The sequence below is a fragment of the Nyctereutes procyonoides genome, unplaced genomic scaffold (assembly GCF_905146905.1).
Source record: "Nyctereutes procyonoides isolate TBG_1078 unplaced genomic scaffold, NYPRO_anot_genome, whole genome shotgun sequence".
Classification (NCBI taxonomy): domain Eukaryota; kingdom Metazoa; phylum Chordata; class Mammalia; order Carnivora; family Canidae; genus Nyctereutes; species Nyctereutes procyonoides.
This window is the reverse complement of record NW_026575126.1, coordinates 63772361-63790296: the sequence shown is the minus strand read 5'-3', so window position 1 is coordinate 63790296 and position 17936 is coordinate 63772361. Positions and strand designations below refer to the sequence as shown.

Genomic DNA, 17936 nt, shown 5'->3' with positions numbered 1-17936 from the left:
CAGGGCCCAGAGGGGTGACTTTGCCGCAGTCAGCACTGGCTGCGGGACTCAAGCTGAGCTGCCGGGCGCCGTGTCCTCCCTGGGGTGCTCCCAGCACCCCAGAGTGCTCCGTGCACTGGGGCAGGCCCGGCCCTAAGGCTCTGCCCTCCCGTCCCATCCCCCCAGAGCCCAGCAACTCCTCCTGGTCAAGCTGCAGCGCCTCATGCACAGAGGTAACCGAGAAGAGGCGGACACAACCCACCACACCCTGAGGGCGCTCCGGGTAGGTCACCCAGCGGCCTGCCGGCTCCATCGCACCCCCCCCCCGGGCAGGTCTGGGGAGGGGTCCCATGGGAGCCACTAATCTCAAGGGTGATGGATTATGGGACTTGGTTCCTCGGGAACGGAGGAGCCTGCCCCTCGGGGACCTCCCCTCTTTGCACCTCTGGTCTCTGCTAGAACAAATCTCGGGGCTCCTCTTACCCCCCATCCTTGCTCCCCATCTGGGACGCTTTGATTCCATGACGGGCGCCCTTCCCCTTAGCACAGAGGGGGCCGGAGGACGCAGGAGCGTCCTGGCCCACCCAGCGCGCCTGACCTACTGCTAACTGGTTTCAGAACACCCTGCAGCCTGAGGAGCCACTGTCCTCCAGCGACCCCCGGGTCAGTCCGCGCCTCTCGCGAGCAAGTTTCCTTTTCGGCCAGCTCCTTCAGGTAAAGCGCTCCGGAGCGCCTGCCCACTGCGATCACCATCACGGTGGGCTGTGGCTCCGCCCTCTCGCTGCCAAGCAGAGAGGACTTGGCCAAAATAACTGCTTTGTGTTTGTACACCACTTCTAGCTTTTCACGGTGCTTCACAATTGCCATCCCATTTTACCCTCACCGCGACTGGTCGGTAGACGGTCTCTGCACCTGTTGGAAGCTACATCGCTCTCAGAAAAAGATTTGAGGAATTTATGGCTAAAAGAACTGAAACAACTTAGCTATTCAAGTATTAGTAGAAAGATCAGAAACTGTATATCAGGAGAAGAAAACAAACACCGTAGGTGTCCGGGTCAGTTGCATCCCTCCGATCGAGCATGAAATTTATCTCTGAGCATCCTGGCAGCCAAGGAAAAAAGGGAAATGCTATAGATTCTTTAAATCTTCTCTGACCACAGAAACATTTTAGTTCTTTAGGACCAGAAAAAATTTTCCCTTATATTTAATTCTAAAATGGATTTTTCTTTTTGCATGAATCATTTTACAAGGACATTGAATAGCATAGTAGGTGATAGCTTCAGAAGGGATTTCACAGAAATGCAGAAGCATTCTGTGTGGCCCTTTCTTCTGTTACCTGCTGACAAGAGCTAAGGGAGTAATGTTAAGGTGTGGTCCTGCAAGGACGTTCCTGTGTTGGTACTGTGCTAATCAGGCCCCAGGGAAGCTTGTGTGTCACTCCGCCCCTCCCAGAGAACATAGGAAACCCAGAGAAATGGCTAATGATGTGACCCTGAAACTAGGTAGATACAGACAGGTGCCAGAAAGAAACTCAGAGTTAGGAGGAATCCTAATGAGTCTGAGCTGTTCCTACTGCCCACGTCACTGGCCACATGTTATGCAAGAGTCAGAAGCCTTGGGCATCTCTGGATGGCTCACTCTGGGGGCCACTTAACCACAGAGCCAGACTATGATCTCAGCTCCTGGATTTTCTTTCCTGCAGGAGGGTGTAGAGGAAAGATCAAAATAGCCCAGGGAGTAGGTGGGAATTTGGATTCTGTGTGCATCACTGGGGCATCCCTCTCCACCCTCTAGGGCTCAGCTCTGAATTGTCCAAGGGAGCAGGGACCCGCCCCCCCCCCCAGAGCATACTGAGGCAGGGGGTTCTGTGGGTAGTCTGTGAGCCGTCCTACCAGTGGGGGCTCCCTGCCAGGGACCTTCCACCCGTGCCCCACCCCCCCCCAGGAATGCACATGGGATTACCAGAGGGACTTGTTGAGGGCCTATCCGGACCAGGCCACCCCATGCACCCCACCCACAGCCCACCCCTCAACAGGCTTCAAGCATGGTTAGGGAGGAGAGTCGCCATTTGTTTGCTTGCTTACCTACTAATGATTCCCCAAACAGCCAGAGGACCCTCTCAGCCTGCTAGGTGCCTCCTGTGTTTGCAGGGGGCCAGGGGAGGGGACTGAGTCGGCCCCCCAGGGGCAGAGCTGGGGTCTAAGCAGAGGTCTGTCTGTGTCTGGGTTGAGAGGCAGCTCTGTGTGGTTAGAAGCAAAGGCTTTCGCTCTGTCCTCTAGTTCGTCAGCAGGTCTGAGAACAAATATAAGAGGATGAACAGCAACGAGCGAGTCCGTATAGTCTCGGGGAGCCCGCTGGGGAGCCTGGCCCGGTCGTCACTGGACACCACCAAGCTCTTGACCGAGAAGCAGGAAGGTATGGTGCTGATGGCCTGGCCCCTCCCCACCTCCTCCTGGCTGGGAGGCTGCAGGGGGAGCTGTGCAGGTCACATGGGTCCCCACTGGAGCAGCTGGAACACCCACTCCCTCCAAAGAGGGGTCCCGGCCTGGGAGGAGCTGCCAGGGGACCTGCCTGGCCTCGGCTGGGAGACACAGCCTTGCGGGGTGGCGTCCCGCCAGGCTCACCCCTAACAAACACTCGCTGCAGTTGGTTTGAGCCCAGATGCCCGTGTTAATTGGAGCTGTTTGCTGTGAAGTGTTCACTTATTGATTTTTCTCCCCACAGCGTGCTTCTTGCCATTTATCAAGCCCGCCAGGGGTCACTGGGTATATAGTCCCCTGCTGGTGGCAAGCCAGCCCTCCCAGCTGTCCTCATGGGGCCAGGCTGGCCCGGGCACCAGTGGTCAGAGGTGCTGGGCTCCTCTCCAGACTGGCCCTTCGACAGCCGGGTCAGGGGGCTGCTGGTCCCTGGGGGAGGCAGTTCCTGGAGCTGCCTGGGGCTGGCTCTGCTCTACTCCCCTTGAAAAGGCAGCAAGGAGTCCACATTACTCCCTGCCTCTGGCCCTGGTGGCTTCCCAGAGCTTCCAAAGTAAGCCCCAGGCCCCTACTGCCACCCCATCAGTTCCTGCCACCCCCCCCCTCACTCCCTGCCCGCCCACCCCTCTGCCCAAACTGCTCTCACTCCAGCTCTCCACACCTGGCTCCGTGTCTAAACACCAGCCCCAGGCCCTGACTGTCCTCAGAAAACCCATCCTTGTCCATCCCGCTCCAGCCCCCTCCTTGAGAGCTCAGCCCTACTGCCCAGAGTGAGCAGTGGGGCTTGCTACATACTGCTTACCTGCCACCTGCCGCCACCACCTCCCTGGCCCCAGCTCCCAGAACAGGGCCCGGCCCATGGGTTACTGCGTGAATATTCCTGGGTGGCCAAAGGGTGTCCTGGTTCCTGCAGGCTCCTTGGGACCAGCCAGGCTCCCAGGACATCCATGCCCTGCACCCTGACGGGCAGGCCAGGGTCTCACAGCCAGCCCTTTCCTGTCCTCTTGCAGAGCTGGACCCAGAGAGTGAGCTCAGCAAGAACCTCAGCCTGATCCCCTACAGCCTGGTGCGTGCCTTCTACTGCGAGCGCCGCCGGCCGGTCCTCTTCACACCCACCATGCTGGCCAAGGCACTGGTCCAGAAGCTGCTCAACTCTGGGGGTGCAATGGAGTTCACCATGTGTAAGCCAGGTGAGTGTGCCCCGCCGGCCAGAAGCCCATGCCTGCCCTCCTCCTCCTCCTCCACTGATCAGGTGGCCGGGCAGGAGAGCAGGAAGGGCCACACTCCCTCCTGGCCTGGTGTACATGGGGAGGGAGAGTCTCAGTCCCTGTTGCCATGCCAGCCCTCGCTGAGTTCACTGTGGCCCCAGAGCAGGGAACACTGGCCTTCCCTTTGCCTTTCACACCGAAGGTTCAAGACAAAGGGGACATAGTCAGTTAGGAGACATGACCTGGGGTCCCCACTCTGGGCCCTCAGGTCAGAGCCAAGCCATCCATCACTGGGGCTTCCATGCCCTTGATGTGGTTAGGGGGAACCATGGTCGTGCACCCTACACACAGGAGGCTGAGTCCCAGTCTCAGCTGCAAACTAGAATCATCCTCAGCATCATCTGTATTGAAATAGTGGACGTGCAGGGCCGCCCATACCAACCAAATGTCAGGTGTCCAGAGGAGGGTAGTTTTGTTGTTGTTATAGTAAAATATACAAAACATAAAATTCACCACTTTAACCACTTCTAAGCATCGAGTTCATGGGTATCAAGCACATTCATCTCCAGAACTTTTTTGTCTTCCCAACTGAAACTCTATTCCCGTGAAACACTCATCCCTCACCCCAGCCCCTGGCTCTCACCACCTAGTGTCTGCCCCTGTAAATTGGGCTCCCCTGGGGACCTCACAGGGGGTGGTGCAGGCTACGGTGTCTATCCCTTTGCCTCTGGCTTCTATCACTCAACAAAGTGTCCTCAAGGTCCATCCCCATGGTAGCAGGTGTCAGCACTTCCTTCCTTGTTAAGGCCAAGAGGATATTCCACAGTGTGGGTGTGCCACACGGTGTTTATCCATCATCTGTCTGTGGACACGTTGGGTGCTTCCACCTCTGGGCTGTTGTGAATAATGCTGCCATGAACTGGGTGAGCAAGGATCTCTTCAAGTGCCCACTTACAGTTCTTTTGGGGATAGACCTAGCAGCAGGATTGCTGGCTCACATGGTGATTCTAGAAGTTGTGTTTTGTTTTTATTTTAAACTGCCACCATCATCTGCAACAAGGCTCTACCATTCCACATTCCCACAAGCACACACAGGGGCCCAGTTTGTCCCCACTCTCACCAACACCTGTCATTTGCCCTAATGGTAGTTATCCTAGTGGACATGAGGTGGAGGTGTCAGGGTTTTAAGTTTGCCCTCTAAGGTACCATTCACATTCAGCAACCCACTCCCATTTTGGATGTGGGGTTGAATGCATTCAGGCAGGTGTCTACACCCCATGACCCCAGCCATAACCAGGAGACAGAACATTGTGCCCCCTTGGGCTCCCCTCCGTCCCCCTGCCCCAGGAACTGTTGAACAGCTTCTCATCACACATCAGTTTGCATTTTCTAGACTTTTCTACAAATGAAGCCATGTAGCTTGAAATCACGTATACCTGGCTCCCTTCACCCCACATAATATTTCTGAGATTCATCTGTGTGATTGCTCCTGCTGCTGCTAACATCCCTGTGAGCAGGGGGGCCATATCCATTGGGAGTCCTTTATGCAGAGCTCCCCGGAGGTTCTCGTGAGGGGCCAGGGCTGGGAACCCATAGTATGGAGCTTTCCGAATAGCCCCTGGCCAGGATGCACATTTTGTATGTGTTCACTCCTGTGTTTATCAGTAAGCTCTAACATCAGGGTGGGATGACACCTGAGCAGGAGCAGACTCACCTGCTGAGTCCTGAGAGATGGCTCCCCACACAGCCTTCTGCTGCGTGTTGGCACCGACGCACCTGAGGTCTCCCGGAATGCCCGGCTCCGTGGGTAGTGAGAGGCCACACCCCCTGTGTCACTCCTCTACAGCCCCTGGCCCCTAGGAGGCCCTCAGCAAATAGTATGGTTGGTGGGAAAGATCATGTACTTTGAGACAAGTGGCTTCCAGCTCTGGTTCTACCCCTGCCCACCCCCTAGCTGTTTATTTGGGGTAAGTTATCAACCTGTTTCCTTGCCTATAAAACCAGGATAATGGTGGCCCCTTCTTGTACAAGTTTGAAGCTCACAGATGGGCAGAGGCCACCCTGGGACCAAGTGTACCGTGGGTTCCAGGTTCTCAGCCCCCATGTGGAGTGGGCAGGGCACAGATATGAGTCCCACAGCTTGCTGAATGCCAGCTCCTGCAGCCACCGCAGCAACCACCTCCCTTCTCCACGGGGTCCAAGTACTTCCAAAGCCCTCCATAGCCCAGCTTCAGGTGCAGGAACCTTTCAGGCATGTGCACCCTCATGCCCTTCCTCTGCTTGGCTCCCTGGGAGCCTCACACATCCTGCAGGGAGGCTCTGGGCAAAGGATTTTACTCCTGCCTAGGGTTCCAAGGATTTTTGAGCTGGCTCCCTGACAATATGAGGTTAGGTAGAAAGCCTGATTAGGAAATCTCACTCAGGGCAGCCCAGGTGGCTCAGCGGTTTAGTGCCACCTTCGGACCAGGGTGTGATCCTGGAGACCTGGGATCGAGTTCCGTGTCAGGCTCCCTGCATGGACATGCCTGCTTCTCACTCTGCCTGTGTCTCTGCCTCTCTCTCTCTTCTGTCTCATGAATAAATAAATAAAATCTTTAAAAGAAAAAAAGGAAATCACACTCAGCCACTCTAAACTCTGCAAACATGATCTGTCTTCCCCTTGGGGGCCTGTAGGCCTTGTGGGGTGGGCGCTCTAGGTTCCCTCCCTCCCCTGAAATCAACTGCAGCTCCTTTCCTCCTGGCTCTTCCCTGGATCCCTTCCCACTCACTTCCAGTGCACACTGAGGACTAGTGTGGGCTTCCCCGGCTAGCCTAGGCTGACTCCACCCTCCTCCTTTCATAAATGGAGAACCTGAGGTCAAGAGATTAAAGATGTGTTGGGATCCCTGGGTGGCTCAGCAGTTTAGTGCCTGCCTTTGGCCCAGGGTGTGACCCTGGAGACTCGGAATCGAGTCCCACATCAGGCTCCCTGCATGGAGCCTGCCTCTCCCTCTGTCTGTGTCTCTGCCTCTCTCTCTCTCTCTCTCTGTGTGTGTGTGTGTGTGTCTCATGAATAAATAAAATCTTAAAAAAAGAGAGATTAAAGATGTGTTCAGGGTCACCCAGCAAGTGAGTGGGGCCTCCAGTACATACCTCCTCCAGGAAGCCTGCCTGTCCCCTATTCCCTCCACATTTCCTCACTCCTGCCACAATAAATAGCCCATCACTGCACCTACTAAATTGTTCCATTGTCTTCTGTATCCCACATTTTTCTCCCCAGCTAGGTCATAGGTTCTCAAGTACAAGAACAGCTGTGTTTTTATTCTGGCTGACCCTTAGTAGATTTTCAATAAATGTTAAATTTCAATAAAAATTAGCTTGATGGATGGAGGGATGGAGTGGGGGGATGGATGAATGGATGGGTAGGTGGATGGGTAGATAGGCAGATGAATGGTGGATGGATAGATGAGTAGATGGATGGATGGAGGGATGGATGTATGGTTGGGGTGAATGGGTAGATGGATGGGTAAATGGTTGCATGGATGGATGGCTAGATGAATGGTTGGATGCATGGGTGTGTGTGTGGATGGGGAAGGATAGATGGGTGGATGGATGGATGGTTGCATGAATGGATGGATGGATGGATGGATGGATGGATGAATGGGTGACGAGGTAGATAGATGGATTGATGAGTAAAGCAGGAAACCCTTCATCACCAGTACTGCACCTAAGTGCCTGAGCTACTTTGTCCAGTGAAACTTAATGCTGAGAATTTACCAACCAGCTCTTCTGTGGGCTGCTGTGGAAAGTGTAAAGAACTGCGACCTTGACCCTACCCTTGAGAAGCCTCACAGTCTAGTAGAGGAGCTACGGTTTGTTTAAACATGGCCAGGAGGGGATCAACATAGAGTTTTGTTGAGCCCAGAAAGGGGAGTTTTGTGCTGCCCTCAGGACTGACCTTCTGTCCTCAGATGTTGTCACCAGAGACGAGTTCCTCAGAAAGCAAAAGACAGAGACCATCATCTACTCCCGAGAGAAGAACCCCAACACTTTCGAATGTATTGTTCCCGCCAACATCGAAGCTGTGGCCGCCAAGGTGAGGTGGGAGGCAGGGGGCTGGATCAGGTGACACCACTGGTTGTCTTTGTGGGGCCACCTCAGCCATAGACAAGGGTGGGGTGCAGAGTTGCTCTCACCTCCCTGTGGGCAAGCCTCCTTTTCCTTTTGCCTTCTGCTCCACGTTACCTCTCCACATACCTTCATTCTCTGGGCTCCAACATGCACATTTATATTTTGAAACCACCTTCTGTTTCTGATGGTTCCCTGGCACTAGTGTTCTGATTCACATCGTTCAGGACTGTACATGTGCCTAGCTGCCCTCCCATTTCCCCTTTCCGTTTTTCACTCTCATTTATCTCTCCTTTCGCTCTCCTTTTCTCTTATTACATTTTTTCCATTTCTCTTTAAGTTAACATTTCCTTCTTCTCTAAACATTCTCCTTCTTTAAATATCTCTCCTACATCTAACAAACATAATTTCAAACCCCCCCCCTCACACTTCCTATTTTTTTTTTCCACCTAAATTTATCAATTTTATTTACTTCTCTCTTATCCATTCTCAACCAATCCCCCCCCCCATACCCATACCACTCATCCCCAATTCTCTATAATCTATTCTTTATTAAATTAAAACCCTAATTCCCTCTACACTTTCCAAATCACAATTATTCCTTTCATTTTTTTTATCTTTCATTAATAATTCTCTTTCCTTATATTCAATATTATCTTCTAAATTTCTATTCCACCTTTTCTCTCTTTCTTTTATCCTCCTTTTTCCCCTCTTCTTTCATAATTTATACCCACTATTACAACACCCCCCAACCCCCCCCCCCCCCCCCCCCCACAAACAACACACCCACCCCCCCCCCCCCCAACACCCCAACAAAAAAAAACCAAAAAAAACAAAAAAAAACAAAACCACCCCCCCCCCCCCCAAAAAACACATTTTTTTTAAAAAAAAAACAAAAAAAAACCCCCCCCCCCCAAAACCCCCCAAACCCCCCCCTTTTCCCCCCCTTGGAAATTCACTGAGCTGCACACTTAGGAACACACACACTTCCCTGTATTGACCTTCTCTTTCAATGCAGAGCATTTGGGCTTTGGGGGGTTTGTTTCTGAAGTGACACTTCCAGCAAAACAGAGATTGTCCTGCTTCAGAAGGGATGAGCTCATGGGTGCCCGAGAACCCTTGCAGATGCTCCCAGGACTGTCCAGCCCCACCTCACCTTTTGAGGGTTTTCCACCCTTGACAGTACCAAGAACACCTTGGTAAGCTGAGGGGAGCAGCAGGTGTTCTGAAAGCCGATTTTGATTTTGATTAAAACCCCTTCATGCCGCCCGCCTCCCCTCAGGCTAGGTGCCTCGGCTCTGCCGCTGCCCACCGCTGTGTGCAGCACTGTGGAACCAGGTGTCCACGCTAGCAGGGGCTTGTCCTACAGAGGTCGAGCTTCCCCTTGGGTCTCTCCCCAGTGCAGCTGGGGGCACTCGGGGCTCTCGTCCCTGTCCCTGACCTGCAGAGCCTGGCCCTGCATCTCGGGCCCTGCCCAGCCTCCCCAGAGGGGCTGGAGGAGCTACTGACCACCGACTGCTGTGCTTGCAGGACAAACACTGTCTTCTGGAGGCCGGGATCAGCTGCACCAGAGACTTGATCAAGTCCAGGATTTACCCCATCGTGCTCTTCATTCGGGTGTCAGAGAAGAACATCAAGAGGTTTAGGTAGGGCTCTGAGACCCCTCCTCTCCCTGCCACACCTCTGGGGTCCCCACTGAGAACCACTGGCTGTGGAGTCCCCCTGCTCACCCCATTAGGGGGTCCTCATTGAGGGCCTGACTGCAGTCCAAGGCAGCCACGACCTCCAACCTCTAGCAGCGGAGACAGTAACACACACAGAACGTGTCGGGGGGGGGGGGGGACAAGTGCTGGGAGGGATGGCTGCAGGACCCAGGTGGCTGGGGAGGGAAGCTGATGTGGGAGCAGCCCCAGAACAGTGAGGGCAGGCCGAGCAGGTGCTGGCAGAGAAGGACCCAGACTTTGGGGCGGGGACAGCTGCAGGAGGCGGTGTGGTGGGCAGTGTGAGGTCAGTGACCTTGCAGCTGAGGGGTCCAGAGCACGCCAAGGGACATGATCCAACAGGACGTAGAAGGCTCCCTCGAGCTGCTGTGTGGCTGGGACCACCCCTGAGCAAGAGCCAAGACCCAGATCCTATCTGGCAGGTGGCAAGGAAAGGTCTGAATCTGTGTTCAAGGTCAAGCCTGTGGTGTTTGTTGCAAGGTTAGCTGTGGGGTTTGGGGCCTGGCCACTACGTGGCACTATCCCTGACCTCACCTCTCCTATAGACAGCTACAAAGGAGAGGAAGAGAGGTTAGGCCACTCACCTCTTTCACCAGATCTTTACTGGGCACCTGTTTAAGTGCTTGGCACCAGGGAACCCATGAATGAGCAAACGACAAAACTCCCCACCCCACCACTGCACACCCATTCTGATGGCTGCTGTCCAAAACCCATAAACACCCATGTGGTGGTGAGGATGGGGAGAAGCCTAGCGCACCGCAGGCGGGAATGTGAAACCACGCAGCCGCTGTGGAAGACAGAGGGTCCACACAGAATGGCCGTGTGATCCAGCAGTTCCACCCCAGGACATCTGCCCAGAAGAATCCAAAGCATCATCTCAAAAAGATAACTGCTCACCCACAGTCAAGGCAGCCTTATTCCCAAATGTCCAAAAGTGGAAGCCGCCCAAGTGTCCATCAGTGGATGGACAAACAGAAGGTGGTCCATCCATGCACTGGACTATGACTGAGCCTTGGAAAGGAAGAACATGCTGGCACCTGCTGCCACCTGGACGAAGCTTGAAGAGATGAGGCTCGGCGAAATCAGCCAGACACAGAAGGACAAATACCGTATGATTCAGCATCCGTGAGGCCCCTGGAGGAGATGGATTCACAGAGAGTAGATGGTGGCGCTAGGGACCGGGGATGGCGGTCGGGGAATGAGCGTGTTTGTCGGTATGGGTTTCAGTTTTACAGGATGAAGAGGTACCAGAGGTTAGTGGCCCAACGAGGTGAATAAACTTACCATGACTGAACTGTACTCTTAAAGACCGTCAGGATGGGGACTTTTACATGCATTGTACCACAGTTAAGACCAAGGAGGGTAACAGCTCCCCTGCCCCATCAGCTAGCCCTGAAAATGGAAGAATTAAAAAAAAAAAAAGTAAACCAAATAAAAGATTTTTTAAGTCCCACCTCTTTGGATTTCCAGAGTAGCAAGGTGTCCCCCCCCCGCCCCGCCTGCTGCACAGCCCTGTGCTGGAAGGCAGTGGGCACCATGGAGACCCGGTGTGGCAGGTGACAGCCGTGGGGCGGGCAGGGGTCAGGTGGCACAGCGCCCTCCCAGCCCCCACGCCAAGTCTCCCCACGCCTGGGTTCCCACGCAGCTCCCACAGCCCCCATGTCCCCCCACCCCTGTCCACAGGAAGATGCTGCCCCGGCCGGAGACGGAGGAGGAATTCCTACGGCTGTGCCGGCTGAAGGAGAAGGAGCTGGAGGCCCTGCCCTGCCTGTACGCCACGGTGGAGGCCGACATGTGGGGCAGCGTGGAGGAGCTGCTCCGGGTCCTCAAAGACAAGATCAGTGAGGAACAGCGCAAGACCGTCTGGGTGGACGAGGACCAGCTGTGAGGCGGGCCTCTGAGTCTGAGCGCAGCCCCGGGGAGTGTCCGGACCCCAGGGGCCAGTGCCATGGGGGCGAGGGGCCTCCATCCACCCGGTCAGGGGGCTCCCCCGCCAGGGAACCCCGGGGCAGACGCAGCTGAGCGGGTGGACACTCAGGTGGGAGCGGGACGGGTTTAGGGCCCCCCCACCCCAGGGCTGACCTGGCCGAGTGGTCCTGCCCTATGGAGTCAGCAGGGAGGCCGGGCCCCACGACAGACACGACGCCAGGCCCGAGGCCAGCGGCCCCGCGGAAGCCTGAGCAGCGGATGAATGTAACGCATGGAACAGGGGTGCTACCCGTGGGGCAGGGACCCTGAATGCCAGGGCACCCACCAGCCCTTGGGACGCTCCAAATACACGTTCCCCAGGCAGGACAGTTGGGGCGGAAGGGGAAACGTGCCATGCTATTATTTTTCTTGCATTAAAATGGAGACATTTCCTTGTTTTCAGCCTTTTTAAAAAAAATCATATTATTTCATCATTTGCAGAGGTGTTCCACTCTTGCCGCCACTGTAACCTGCAAACCACTTCTGGAAAGCTTAAGTCAGGCCCTGAGTTGTGCATAGGGGTGCAGGCAGGGAGGCCGTACATCCCCGCTTACCCAGGACAGACCTAATTTGTACCGGGGTTTTGGGTGCAATTCCTGGCAGCCCCCTCTTTGGCTAAGATATGTCCTGATTTGGGTGACAAGCTATCAAGCCACTCTGGGAAGGGCCTGTCCTTCCACAGGCTACTTGGGAGCGCCTACCTCTCCAACTCCAGCCCTGAGGCCAGGGCCCCTTAGTCAGCTCCCCCCGCACAGGCTCTCTGCATCCCTGCACATTACGTTCATACACGCAGCCTTACTTCATCTTCCGTTTCAGGGGAAGGGAAGGGGTAGGGGTCTTTGTGGGGTGTGCTTCCACTGCCCAGGAGCTGGAGGGGTGTGGGTATGTGCAGGAGAGCTGTGCTTCCCTCCCCAACAGGTAGCAAAGGCCCTATGGGTTCTAGAGCTACTCTCCTCCTCAACCCCCTTAATGCAGATTTTCCAAGTATGGACCCAACAGGGTGTGGCCAAAGCAGGCCACCATACTGAATATTCATAACCAGGTAGGTGGCAGGCTGGGCTTCAATTCCAGGTCTATGGGTTCTTGGGAACTATAAGAGCAATTGCTTGTTGACAACCCAATACCCACACTCCCTTACTTACCAACAGAATCCTGTTTTATTCTGGGAAACTATGTACAGCTAAAAGACCACATATCCCAGCCTCCCTTGCACCTAGGGTAATCAAGAAAATGTAAGGTGACAAGGTTTGGAGGAAAGACAAAGCAGACAAACAGCCCTTCCTCTAGTGTCCTGCCTGGAATACAGATGTGATGGCTGGAGCTGTAGCAGTCATACTGGATCTTGAGGTGACCTTGAGAATGGAAACTGCACAGAAGATGGTGGAGCAGAAAGAGAAAAGGAGTCCGAGTTACAGATGGCGCGTTGGAGCCCAGGACTACGCTCGGGTTTTGTTTGCATAAGACAGAAATAAATTTTTATCTTGTGTTCAATGGCTGTTATTTCAGTCTTTGGTTATAGCTTGAAGCAATTCCTAACAGATGCAGGAACAGCCCTTGGTCTTAAATACCGTGGGCATGAGTTGATCTGCCAGGTTTTTGCTGCATATTCAAGATACGAATAACGAGTACACAAGCTTTTGATAAATATCTCAGTCTAAAAAACAAACCCTGTGGATCCTGCAGCATTTTGACCCTGAGAAGTCAAATGAGCACCACAAAGCTCAGGGAGGTCGGGGGCGGGGGGGTCCGCAGTGGGGGTCCTGGTCCCTTCATCCCTCTGTGATGACAAATCGTCCCTACAACACTGAGATCCCAGTTTGCCAGGGAGAGCGGTGCCTTAAAAACAAAAGGCATTCTCCCAAGAGCCAGTTAGTGATGCTTTTTATTTTCTGAAACAGCCCCCAGAATCAAGCTGAATGTGCTAGGTCTGGAGGGGCCATGCTTCGGGAAGCCCAGCTATGGTTATTTAGGGCCGGATAAGCCACCCACCTTGAGAGGCGCTGTGGGAGCTGGAAGGCCCTCTGCTTCCATCTTGGTTGAGCTTTACATTGAACAGTAAATCTTCCCCAAGCCGAGGCAATCGAGGCTCACCACTCAGACCCCGTGTGCTTCCTCGTAAAGTACTTAGAGCCAAGGGGGCAGATGTGATTGCAAGAGGGCTCCAGAGTGAAAGATCTGCTGATTTATTTATATTTATCTAACTTCAGATTCTCAGGCTTGTGCAGAATAACCAAACTCGTGAATTGCATGTAACTTGAGGGATGGGAGGAGACAAGAAATCACACGGGGGGAGAGAGACCTGAAAAAAATTTGCTGGGGGTTCTTTCCCCCACCCCCAGTCCTGCCCTCCGCCCACCCCAAGTCATTCTCACCAGGCTCCAGAATGCAGGGCTGTGGGGCTGTGCGTATGCTAATAAGATGGGGCAGGAGGAGAGAAGGTCAGGACTGAGTTTCTGTTTCTGTGTTCTGGGTCAGTCCCCGGATGGATGGAACCGTGAAGTCAGCAGGAGGCTGGGGTTTGGCACCCCGGGGAATCAGTCCACGTGAGGATTTCAAAGAAGCCCCCTGACATCATCTGCCGGAGCTCCGGGCTCTGATTTGTCAGCCGCCAGCAGCCAGGCGGTGGGCAGCTCCGAGGCTGCCTGGGAAGGAAAGCGGGGCCTGCCTGGGGCTGGGCGACCGCAGAGAGTGCCAGAGCTGTCTGCAAAGCCCGGCTGCAGCTCGAGCGATCGCACCAGAGTCTGCAAGCCAGTGCTTTCCCTGTGGAGCCGGCCCAGGGCTCGGGGAGGTGCCCGAGATGCACACTGGGGCTGGCCGCCCGCACCTGGAGCCCGGGGCCCAGGCTCTGGAAGGGCCAGTGCCAGGCTGATAACACTAGTGATGAATGCTTGGGCTACCTCCAAGGACACCAGCCACACAGCTCGGAGCCCCGGAAATCGAGTTGTATGTGTAGATCTACACTTTTCTGGGGAGACACTGCAGGCTTTCTCAGATTCCCCAGGGACCCTACAATCCCTAGAAGATTAATGGCTGATGCTCTCAGGTTGGGAAAACATTAGCAACTGTCTTTTGAGTTCCTACTCTGTGCCAACAAGCACTTTGTAAGTGTTCTTTTACTTATTGATCCCAAACTTTTCTCCATTTTCTACAGGAATAAACAGGCCCAGAGAGGCTAGGTAGCTAGACCAAGGTCACACAGCTGGTAAGCTGACTTGCCAACTGCAGCCTCTCCGCTGGAGCTTGCAATTCAGAGGCAGAGCCCTGGTGGCAGCTGCCGTGGCTCTCTGCTCTCCCAGTGACTGGGGCAGCGGCTGGCTTGGGGGCAGGTCTCAGGATGATCAGATGGGGGAGGATGTGGATTTCCTCTCTTTGACCGAGGCAGCCTGCTTGGGTTTCTACCTAACCAGGCCTCACTTTGGGGGTGGGGAGGGGAGTGCAGGAGGGTATGTCTTTGAGCCCTGGCATCATGCTGCCCTCAAAACCCACTGCTATCTAGGTTGACGCCCCACTTCCAGCCCCACTACCCTGCCTCTCCTGGATTTGTCTTTGGCCGTCCTGCCAAGGTCAACCAGGATATTATGGCTGTCTGATGGGGAAACATGGTTCCAAGCACCTGTTCCAGCCCCTATATTACCCAGAATGTTCTGCACGGCTTCTAACAACATCCACGAAGTCTTGCCCTGTGCTCTGAGGGCCTGGGACCAGAGACGTCTCCAGGGACGGAGGTTGGGGGATGAGGGATAGGAGCAGTTTCCAAGTGAGGCTGAAACTTGGCTTTTTGTTCAAACTCAGGAACCCACACTAAAAGCAGAAAGTGTCCTGCCCTCACTGTCCTGGCCCTGCCTCCCATCCCCCAACCCCTGGGCCAGATGAGGTCACCAGGCTGTGGGGGCTCTGGAGAGAAAGAGACCCTGAGAACAGTTCAGACCTCATGGGGCTAGTGCTGAGTTGAGGGAAGCTGTGAGTGTGAACACCTGCCAGGTGCGTCCCCATCACTGCCTGGAGGGCACCTGTAAGGACCCAAAACCTCAGGTGGGGGTGGGGGGGTGGGGAGCAGAGGCTCCACGAGAAAATGCAACGGTTCACCTTGGTTTTGAATCTGGAGCTCTGTACCCGTTCCTGAGAGAACATTCACAGCCTTTGGAAGCACACGTGATCAGAGACCATGCACATAAATCCCCTCCCCATCCCGTCCCCCAGAGTCTCCTGTGCCATCCAGGGCTTCACGCACAGACGGGCGGTGTGTATTCTTACTCCCCACTGTGTCGCACGCCGTCCTGTACTTTATACCTGGGAGCTCCTCCCTGTGCCTTTCCACAGCTGTCCAGTGTCCCCGGCCAGCCACCCCATCATTTCCTCCACAGACGTGTAGCTTATTGGCAGGGATTAGCTGTGGCCCTGCGTCACTTCCCCGGCCACTGCCCAGGACGCGACCACTTCCCCAGTCATTGGGAGATGCCTCTCTGCAGGATGCACGCCCCTAACAGGAGTCCTGCATGGGTAACCCCATGCATGGCACAGACCCCAGCGCCCCCCGACAGGGTGGCACCCATTCATGGCCGGGGCTTCCGTGGTGGATGACCACAGCGGGCCTGGCATTCTGGTCTGGGACTTTTCTCATGGGCCTATCTGACCCATAGGGGCCGTCAGTCAGTGTATGGACAGCCAATCGCCACACCCTCTGGCCTCGGTTAAACTTTGAAGTTCTGAGACCCCAGCCCCTGGGGCTGCTCTCTGCTGCAAAGCCGTGTGCATGGTTTTTGAAAGGAGAGAAGCTTGTGCTGGGACCCCACTCCCCCTTTCCCATCTGGTAAGGGATACTAGTCCATCCAGGGCCTAAAGCCAAACTCACCCCCTTATATCCCAAACCTGCCCCACGCCACCCACCCCTGACTCCATCATCAGCCAAAAAGCTGGGTGACACCAGCTTTCTCTCACTGAGTCTCCTTTTGTATCTTTCTCTGTGTCTCTGTCTCTCTCACACACACACACCGTCTCCCCATCCCACACCTGCCACACTGGTCCAGGCTGACCTTGCCTCTCACTGACAGCTGGGACACCCCCAAACCACACATATCACACCCAACCACATCAGCCCTCTTGATTTTCCTCTGGCTTCTAGGGCTCCACATAGGCTGTTCCTCTTCTCTGATATGCTGTTCCCTTCCCTCTGCCTAACTGCTACTCATGCATCAGGCGTCAGCTGCATTGTCAACTCTGGGGGAGGACAGCCTGACATGACCTGACCTGAGGTGCACACCCATCACAATTCTCATCAGCCCATGTTGGAGTGACTCTCTCTTTTTTTTTTTTAAGATTTTATTTATTTATTCTTGAGAGACAGAGAGAGAGAGGCAGAGACACAGGCAGAGGGAGAAGCAGGCTCCATGCAGGGAGCCTGACACAGGGCTCAATCCAGGGTCTCCAGGATCACACCCTGGGCTGACGGTGGCACTAAACCACTGAGCTACCCTGGAGTGACTCTCTTGACTGTGAGCTTCACAGGGTGGACAGCAGGTCTGTCTGGCCCCTTGGATCCAGTAACTGGGTGCTAGCAGCTGCTGGGATGGACATACAATTAAGTGCAAGTCATCGCATTGCCTTAGGGTCTGTCCAGGGTCCAGCAAGGATGTGAGTGAGTAATGTGGGCCATAGTAAGGCCATAGGGACCTGTGGGGACCATGGGAAATTGGCCAGCATATAATCCATCTGAACGAAGTAGCTGGGACTCAGCTGAATCTCTTGGTGTCATGTAGGAAGCAAACCCTGTCTTACCAGACCTTCTCATTATTCAAGAGAACACTTGGCTTTCCTCTTCAGGCTAATCACCTCATCATTACGAGATGGCTGCCACAGTTCCAGACATCACATCCTCACCTCTGGTGCCCAAAACATGAAGGGAGGATCTCTCCTTTGTTGTGAAGGAACATCTTTCTCAGAAACCGCCAGTAGCCCTTCCCTGATGCCTCATTTAGCCAGTATTGAATTGTATTCCCATTTTGGGGCTGCGCACATTGACACTCAAACACAGAAAACAAGACTGGTCTTTATGGAAAGAAACAATAGCATTTGTCACAGGAGAGCTTGTTTAGATGGTATGGCCTCCTTGAGGAGGTGACATTTGAGCAGGAGCCTGAAGGGAATGGCAACAAGCCGTGAAAACAAAAACATGGGGCAAGAGCATTCAAGCAGTGAGCACAGCAGGTGCAAAGGTCCTGGAGCAGACACCGAAGCCTGCCCAGGCTAACTCAAGTGAAAAAGAAAGATGGGTTCTTGTGTGATGGGATACACTGTCCTCTCCACCGCTAGAGTTCTGACTCTGCCAGTTCAGCGTCTTTCCCTCCCTCCCCCCTGAAGGGCTCTACAACTCCCACACTTGGAGCTTTGATGTCAGGAGTGGGGAGAGAGAGGCATTTGGGCAAAAACTTGGGGGAAATCCTCCAAGAGAGGAGGAGGTGGCTGCAGGAAGAGAAGTCAAC

At 54.5% G+C, this 17936-nt stretch overlaps 1 protein-coding gene across 1 annotated transcript in view; it reads left to right on the top strand.

Annotated features, from left to right (window-relative positions):
• CARD11 (caspase recruitment domain family member 11) overlaps positions 1 to 11836 on the top strand; it is a 114090-nt gene extending 102254 nt beyond the window's left edge. Inside the window, exons 19-25 of the mRNA XM_055340637.1 lie at positions 166 to 262; positions 598 to 693; positions 2259 to 2394; positions 3464 to 3643; positions 7612 to 7736; positions 9299 to 9414; positions 11173 to 11836. Coding sequence (XP_055196612.1) covers positions 166 to 262; positions 598 to 693; positions 2259 to 2394; positions 3464 to 3643; positions 7612 to 7736; positions 9299 to 9414; positions 11173 to 11377 — 955 coding nt within the window. The 3' untranslated portion in view covers positions 11378 to 11836. The remainder of the gene's footprint in view (positions 1 to 165; positions 263 to 597; positions 694 to 2258; positions 2395 to 3463; positions 3644 to 7611; positions 7737 to 9298; positions 9415 to 11172) is intronic.
• The last annotated feature ends 6100 nt before the right edge of the window (positions 11837 to 17936 follow it).